This window comes from Salvia hispanica, chromosome 5 (genome assembly GCF_029641045.1).
Source record: "Salvia hispanica isolate PSC_SH4W2 chromosome 5, Shi_PSC_v1, whole genome shotgun sequence".
NCBI classification, from domain to species: Eukaryota; Viridiplantae; Streptophyta; class Magnoliopsida; order Lamiales; family Lamiaceae; genus Salvia; species Salvia hispanica.
The window spans coordinates 16,756,082-16,764,759 of record NC_142696.1 but is presented as its reverse complement, the minus strand read 5'-3'; the positions used below and the strand labels follow the sequence as shown (position 1 = coordinate 16,764,759).

At 38.8% G+C, this 8,678-nt stretch overlaps 1 protein-coding gene across 1 annotated transcript; it reads left to right on the top strand.

Annotated features, from left to right (window-relative positions):
• The first annotated feature begins 994 nt into the window (after positions 1-994).
• ATH9 (ABC2 homolog 9) lies at positions 995-6,806 on the top strand. The gene is made up of 12 exons (XM_048082499.2): positions 995-1,278; positions 2,000-2,154; positions 2,235-2,360; positions 2,497-2,592; positions 2,687-2,787; positions 2,953-2,989; positions 4,042-4,260; positions 4,563-4,674; positions 4,853-4,944; positions 5,036-5,215; positions 5,531-5,644; positions 6,111-6,806. The coding sequence occupies exons 1-12, from the start codon at positions 1,092-1,094 to the stop codon at positions 6,309-6,311; spliced, it is 1,620 nt and encodes a 539-aa protein (XP_047938456.1). The 5' UTR covers positions 995-1,091; the 3' UTR covers positions 6,312-6,806.
• The last annotated feature ends 1,872 nt before the right edge of the window (positions 6,807-8,678 follow it).

The window sequence follows — 8,678 nt, the reverse complement described above, 5'->3', positions numbered from 1 at the left end:
AAGTATTTTTATCAGGATTGTTTTGATTGTCATTAAATGATGGGATCATTCAGATTGCAAGTATGATTATCAGATTTCATTGCAATTAGGCTACTAGTATATAAAGTATTTTATCAAGATTGTTTGGATTGTGTCGATTGGAACAGACATGATATTGTCCGCTTTGGGTCAAGTCCGTACGGATTTGTTTTGGATCGCTCCCAAAAGGTCTCAAACTATTTGGGGATGGCCAGGAATTATATACACCTTTCAACTTCCCTCATACTCCCGATGTAGGATGAGTTTGTACTCAACAACCTCCCCCTCAAACCTCACATCGAGACATTACGGGTCTGACTCGTACTTGAGTAATCTTGGGCTACTCGACCTGGATCTGATACCACTTATTGTGACATAATAGAGCAATTGTGTAATCGAGACAAACAGAAACGTAAAGAAACACAGATTTACGTGGTTCGCCAACGTTGTGTTGGCTACGCCCACGGGCAGAAAACAGAGAACAGATTGTATTCAGAGTGAGGCAAAATATACAGATTCAATGTATACTAACAAAGATATCCCAAAACATTTTGGGTTCGTATAAACATATAATTGATTTTTGTATTTTGGTATCCATAAATACCCAATTGGACAACCCTACTCATTGCAATGTATGCTGTCGTCGCATCCATAATTTTTGCTTCACATTAGTTTTGGATTAAGTGCGATGTAGTTATTGGATTCCAAAAGTAATTATTTTTGGATTATAAATCTATAAATAGCATTTGAAAGTCAATTATATAGTTAATGTAATCAAAATTAGCTTCTTTGGTCCGTGATTAAGAATTCTAGAGTTCAACATTATGTTTTAAGAAATAAAAGAATATGCGTAGGAAAACATAATGAAATGGAAGACTATACAAACAACTTTTATGGTCCACGAAATACGTAATTAGGTCCTTAAATACAACTACCAAAAGTAGTTAAAAACAAGGCTTTGATTTCATTAATTGATTAAATTAAATCAACGAAATTGCAGAGGTATACAAAATTAAACGCCGGAGCCACGCTATTCTTTGTCGACGAAGACAGAAATTGAACAGAAAGAGGAAATGGGGGTTAGGGCTTTTTTGCGCGCCAAAACTAAATTACTTTTGGCGGCTACTGCAGTAGCTGGCGCCGGTGCCGGTGCCGGTGCCATTGCCACCTCCGACGACCCGGCTTCAGCCTTCAAACTCGCCACCGCCGTTCCCCTCCGCCTCTTCCGAGATGCCGCCACCGCCGCCTGCATCGTGTATGGTACGATTGGCTTCCTCTCTGGTTTGTTTAATTAACAAGTTTACTCTGACAGCTGATCAATCGAGCTGCTTAATCGATAGTTCTCACATCTGATTAGTTGGAGAATTTGTTTTTGATTTTGTTGGTTGCTAGTATTGAACAAATTTGTTTATGCTGATGCTGAAACTAAATACCTTCCTCTTAATTTGGTCTCAGTTGTTACTCTCTGATGTAGATTTTCCATATGTGTGAGGTTAAGATGCAGCTTTCTTTGTATTAAGCTTCCTTATGTAAGGTCAATGCTGCCGAGCTTCTTTTTTGCTGGAGCCTGTTGGATTTAAGCACAAGCTGAGATAAAATCATTTAAAATCCTGTGAGCTGAAGCAAAGTTAAAAGAAAAAAAGCAGAATATGGCAATTTAGATGCTTACTTGTACACTTTGGCCAATTCTTGTAGTTTTTGCTTCTCACGTATTCTTAACTGTCTGGTTGTAAATGGAATTCATCTCCATAATTTGAAGTTATATATACCCACATAGTAATTGCCAGATTGACTTGAAAGAGAGCATGACAGTTTTAGTTTAGCAAGCTTGTTGAGCCTGTGGATGTTGATTAGCGTCACAACAACCATTGATAACCCTATTTCTACTTGCATCTAAAAGACTGTTTCTGTTGTTGATAGGAAATTTTCTAACTCATGGAACAATATAATTGAGGAGTTATGTTAAACAATTTATTTGTAGATTATGAATACTCACTCTGGGGGTTGCCTGAGGGAAGCAAAGAAAGGGAAAGAGTTAAACGTGAAGTTCATTCCAGAAGTGCACTTAAGCTGCAAGAGCTTTGCTTTAGAAATGGTGGGATCTACATCAAGCTAGGTCAGCATATTAGTCAGCTGGTATGCTGTTATTTTTCTGTTACAGTTTATTCCAGAGTGTTATTCTTAATTCTGGATTTCATAAACTTTCCTTGTTTCAGGAATACTTGGTGCCTGATGAATATGTACAGGTAATGAGACATTCAATGTTGAATAAATGCCCCGTTTCATCATATGAGCAGGTTCTTAAAGTTTTCAAGAAAGAGCTTGGTGGGGCACCTGATGAAGTAAGTACCCTCATTCAGCTCGAATAACATCAGAATTTTAATGGCTCATGTACATAAACCAGAAAAAAACTTAAGGTTCTTATTATGTAACAAGTCCTCTCCTCTTATCATTCACACATAAAGTTGGTTCGTGCAGATATTTGATGAATTTGATCCTGTTCCCATAGCAAGTGCTTCTTTAGCACAAGTTCACATTGCCCGAACTCATGATGGACAACAAGTTGCTGTGAAGGTGTAAAAAAACTTGGACTTTTATCTTCTGCAATATTGATGCTAAATGATTCAATTGGTTTTCTTAGTTTTTGTTTCTATTCAATTGACTTCAGGTTCAACACACTCACATGACAGACACTGCAGAAGCTGACTATGCAACTGTTGAGTTAATTGTGAATGTTTTACATCGCCTCTTTCCTTCTTTTGATTACAGGTTTAAGTGGATCTTTCAATTTGGAGTACAAATGCTTTCATACTTCCTAGTAATTGCTATTTATGATATCGATTCATTGTTGCAAATAATTGATATTTTGTTAATTGCTGTGTTTGGCGCTATATTTGTTTTCCTTATTAACTCAAGAAACTCAATCTTGTACAGGTGGTTGGTTGATGAAATGCGGGAGAGTTTACCTAAGGTTTGCTGCTGACATGTCTATTTTTGTTCTTGCGTGTTGTTCTTTCACGTAAGATGAAAAGGTCCATGAGTGATGGATACACGCTAGTTAGGTGTTCACTGAATTTCAGCCCTTAATTTGTTCAACTTATTCATAATGATTCAGTCTTTCTGTTGCAATATTTTCCTCGGGGAAAACTTTGATCTTGACTGCCCAATTAAAACTCCTGGCTTAATCCCCACTTTCCCACATTGTTTCAATATGTCTCTATTTGGAGCCACTTTTAGTACGCTATATGTTTCTCTAAAGAGCAAGTGAACTGCAAATAAAGCACACATACTTTGTGGTTTCACCTTTGCAGTATCTATACTTTGGAAATATCATGGGAGGTCACCAGTGATGGAGCCAAAAATATAACGTTAGGATTCTAAATCAACTTATCATACCAAGTCATTGGAATGACAATAAAAAAAATACCACTCCCTCCGTCCACAACTTATAGTCCTGTTTTTCCATTTTGGTCCATCCACATAAAGATATTACCCCCTAAACATGGTTACCGCCGAGGAGAGAGGAGAAGAAGACAAGGGCAATTTTGTCTTAAAAGCCCAAACAGTGAAAAAGTATCTCAAAAGATATTACCCCCTAAATATGGTTACCACCGATGATATTTCTGAATGCGCTAAGGTGAGAATCATAAAGTATGGTCATCTTATTTGTAGTTCACTCTTCTCTAAATTAAGGTTACCCTTCACTTTCTTCATTGTTGTCAACATCACATGATACCTATTTTTATCTAACATGGGTTTACATTCAACATACTAAATTATTAAAATACCTACAGTTTCTACAAATGTGTAGTTGGTTCAGTGTGTGGTCATTTCATCAGTGATGTAGTATTCCTTGTTTATATTGTAATCTGATTACCTGAAGGTTGTGGATGAGCAACCTTTACATTTATGATGCCCCTTGTTTATAGTAATATCTCTTTACATAGTCAGATGAAGGTTACCTTTCTTATCGCACTTGCCACTTCTAAGACAAGTTTTATTGAGTTACAATGAACTTCTTAGGAGTTAGATTTCTCGAATGAGGCCAAAAACAGCATAAAATGCATGGAAAACTTTCGGAGGTTCTCTCCGCATATTGCAGAATATGTTTATGCTCCAAAAGTGTATTGGAACTTGAGTACCTCCAAGTTGTTGGTGATGGAATTTATTGACGGAGTACAAGTAAATGATTGTAGGGCCATTCAGAAGCTATGTATTCAGCCGAGTGATGTTTCAAAGCTGGTAAGTTCATGTACTTCCTCTAATAAATTCAGTATGAATGTATGATGATGCCCAAAAGTATCAGATGGGTAAAGCATTTTGGTTGGAAACTTATCTTTTCATTCAGCAAGCTCCTTAAATGATTTTTTGTAGCTATTGCAGTATTACTATTGAACTTAATTACCCACTATGAGTTGATTGATAAAGAAATGTCAACGGATCAGTAATTTATCTAATATGATTGAAAAGTCCTTAACATCACCATCTTAATATTATGTATCCTTAATATATTTGGGGGTTGTGTGTTTGTTTATCATATGCAGCTTAGTCAAGCTTTTGCTGAAATGATGTTTAAGCATGGCTTTGTGCACTGTGACCCACATGCTGCCAACGTGCTGGTTCGTCCTTTGCCTTCTGGAAGTAGGAGTATTTTTGGTGAGGCTTTTGCCAGATCTTTCTGGGTTGTCACTCACATTACTTGTGCATCCTTCTTTTGAACACGTTTTGCATGTATTGAGAACTCCTACTAAGGCCTTCTTGGTTGTTGCATATTGATCACATGCAATATGCATTTGATTGCTTCGCTGAATAATTTCTCGTCTTCCACACCCAGGAAAGAGAAAACCACAGTTGGTATTGCTGGACCATGGTTTATACAAGGATCTTGACGACACAATGCGATTAAATTATGCTTCACTGTGGAAGGTGTGTGGTGTTCTTTAAAACTTTATTTTTAAGTGGAGATTCTGAGTTCAATTTCTTATGTGATAATATAATTCATTGGCATGCTTCATAGGGTTTGGTATTTTCTGATGCAAATGCAATCAAAGAAAACAGCACTAAATTAGGTGCTGGTGATGATCTTTATGTACTGTTTGCTGGCATTCTTACTATGAGGCCTTGGAATAAAGTCATCGATCCAGCTGTGGATCACCTGGTTGTCAAGGGCACTGATGGCGATCGTTCAGAACTCCAGGTTGACCGCATATTTCAAGTGTTTCTCCTAAACCCTAAGTCGTAATGATAACATGCTTCTTGAAAGAAAATACTTTATGATCCTCTCTTCAAGTTGAACATATTTGATTGAACTAACTAGATTTGTCATAGTGAATCTTATCCATTGCTATCTTATATTCTTGAAGTTATAACTTAAAGAAATGTGCTTCATGATTTGTAAACAAAATATGTATAAAATTCTGTAGTAGGGTATATGACAGCAGATGCCTAAGATTTCCATCTTTTCCCGATAAATATTAAACTGTTCCTTCCTTTTCTTTTTCTTTCTTTGCAGATGTATGCTTCGCAATACTTTCCTCAAATTACTGAGCTCCTGGGGAGACTCCCCCGTGTTATACTTCTAATGCTAAAGACAAATGATTGCTTACGAGCAGTCAATAGAGCACTGGTATGTAGTTTCTTCTATGTCTAATTCTTTCACACTTGTAGTTTGATGCATGTATATAAAACTGACGGGTAAGAGCAGTACTACTACCGCCTAAGAGCAGTTCTACTACCGCCAAATGAATATTATCATCTGAACTTTCAGCCATTCATTTTTAGGTGCATTTATGAAGAGCATTAGGACTTCAGGTTTACAGATTTTTTCTTGGTTCCACATGCATCCTTCTAATCCCTAATTTCTGGTCTTGAAATTTAGAATAAGTTTACACTTTGCATATCAATCTTCGGTTGTGCTATTTCAAGTGACCTGGGTCACTCAACATATAATTTTCCGTTGTGCTATTTCATGCAACTGTATGTATGCTTCATTTCTCAGTCCTCACTTCATTGTTTAAGATTTTGTTTTGTAGGGTTTGATATGTCACTCTTCTTTTGCAATCCATACTAATACCACTGTACTTATGTAATAGATGGAAGGATCATCTGTTGAGACATTTTTGATTGTGGGAAGAGTTTCTTCCGAAGCAGTTATCGAATCAAAATTTTTGCACAGCAAGTCCATCCTATCCCGGCTTCATGTTTGGTTTGAGGAATTTCTCTCAGAGGCTCGGTTGTTCGGTTTGCAGTTTGCAGTGTGGCTTTTGAAATTTCAGAAAGCTTTGACGCTGTGAGAACCAGTCCACACTTTCTCATTCTTTGATCCATCTGAGACACCATGGTTTTTCAACCTTATATATTCTTTGCATTGCCGCCAGTTTCTTTAAAACCGTCTCAATACTTTTATGAATCCACATTTCGATATTTGTCCTTGCAATGCCACTAAATCCAGTGATATAATTATTGAAAATTTTCTGCAACATTTGGTCCTTGAAAGACAAGAGGTGCCACTCTCCAAGTATGTATCAATTAAACAGAGAGGCTTTCATCTCCTGGAGTTGTCATTATCAAGAAGCTATGGTACATTCCAGTCTCACTCAACATTGATTGATATGATGATTATGATCTCTCCATATTGAGCTTTTTTTGATTATCTACTTGTTTCTTTTTCGTTGATTGTAATTCCTTAGGTGGGTGGTTTCTCATGGTTTAATTCGAGTTTACATATTATAAATGTATGATTCTTAGGAATAAAATTTATACAGATTAATTATAATATTTATCTTTTAGCTCGAAACTTGGACGTTTAGGGTTAGAGTTGGACTGGCCCGATTGATTCAAACGTGTTAGACTGCGATTGATATCTATATCTATGAGCTTAGTTACTATGATGTCCTTCTCGGTTGAACAGATGGTACGGCTGCCATAACTCTCTTAGCCTACCCCAAATAAGTAAGTATTAAATGATATTTATTATTTAGGTGTGGATGCTTGAATTTTTGGGTATGATTTATTTGTGAGGATCTACGAAAGATGCACTATATTTTGACTGTTCGAACTCCCATGTATTTTGCTACATTGATTTACTACTTGGCTACTTAGGCCATCCGCGACGCTATCTCTTATCCGTCTCTTAACCGTCTCATCTTTTCACTATTCATGGGCCTCATTGTACTTTTCAGCTCATCTCTTAACTAAGAGACAACACCTGCAACCCTCCATCTCTTAACCATCTCTTAACTATTCATTCAATTTCATTTTTTATTTTTAATTCCAACAAATTCAATTAATAAAAAACACACTTCATTATAAATAAAATAAAATTACAATTTAAAATACATAAAAAAATAAAAAAGACATAATTAAAAAACTAGAAATTACAAATTGCACACTTAAACTCAAATAAAAAAAAATGGAGGCAAAGAAGCAGAAGGAGTTCTCTAGTGACGATCATCTAATGGTTGCCAAATTTTGCCCAAATGTGCTCCATTAGATCCTCCTGGAGTTGGGCGTGGGCGGTAGAATCACGTGTCCTTGCCCGAATAGATAACCGCTCTTGCAAAGACGGATGCACTCCCGTTTGAGGCGGACTACTTGCGGTTGAGCTTCCCGAGGTTTCAGGGTCGAACCAATTTCCCGCCTCAGGTCCTTCGTCGCCGACAATCATGTTGTGCAAGATTATGCACGTATACATGATGTCGACCATATTCTCCATAAACCACTGTCGAGCCGGGGCTTTGATAATGTTCCATTGAGCTTGGAGAACCCCGAACGCTCTCTCCACATCCTTGCGAGCAGACTCTTGCTTCTGCGCAAAAAGAGACTGCTTTTCGTCCGTAGGCCTGTTGAACGTCTTCACGAAGGTTGGCCACTTCGGATAGATGTCGTCAGCAAGATAGTACCCAATTTTATACTAGCGATTGTTAGCGACGAAGTTGATGGCCGGCGCTTTACCATTCGGAACTTCAGCGAAGAGGTCGGAGTTGTTGAGTACGTTGATTTCGTTGTTCGAGCCGGGGACCCCGAAATACGCATGCCAAATCCATAGCCGGTAGTCGGCGACGGCCTCGAGTATAACGGTGGGGTGGGTGCCTTTGTGGCCGCTCGTGTATGACCCCTTCAACGCCACAGGGCAATTCTTCCATTGCCAATGCATGCAATCGACACTCCCGAGCATCCCGGGGAATCCGTGCACTTGTTCGTGAAGACGGAGCAGAAACTGACAATCTGCGGTGGTTGGCTTCTTCAGAAATTCGGCGGTGAAGGCTGCCCGGACGCCTTTGCAGAAGTTCAACAAACAAAGTCGCCCAGTGGATTCTCCGACGTGCAGGTATTCGTCGAACGCATCCGCCGTTTGTCCAGTAGCAAGCTGACGGATCGCCGCAGTACATTTCTGGAGCGTCGTGTGGCTAGGACGGCGACCCCTTCTCTGAAGAACTCTTCCCGTGCCGCCAATGTATTCGCGATATGCAAAAATAGCGGGCGTGACATACGGAAACGGCGACGGAAGTAGATATCTCCCCACACCGGGTTCGGACTGAAGTAATCACGTTCCAACCTTGCGGCAGCTTCCTCCCGGTTACGGTGGATGTATGTCCAGCGTCGCCTAGGAGGCGCGGCGGCTTCCTCCTCCCTGCATCGATCTGCTTCTAGCGATTCTT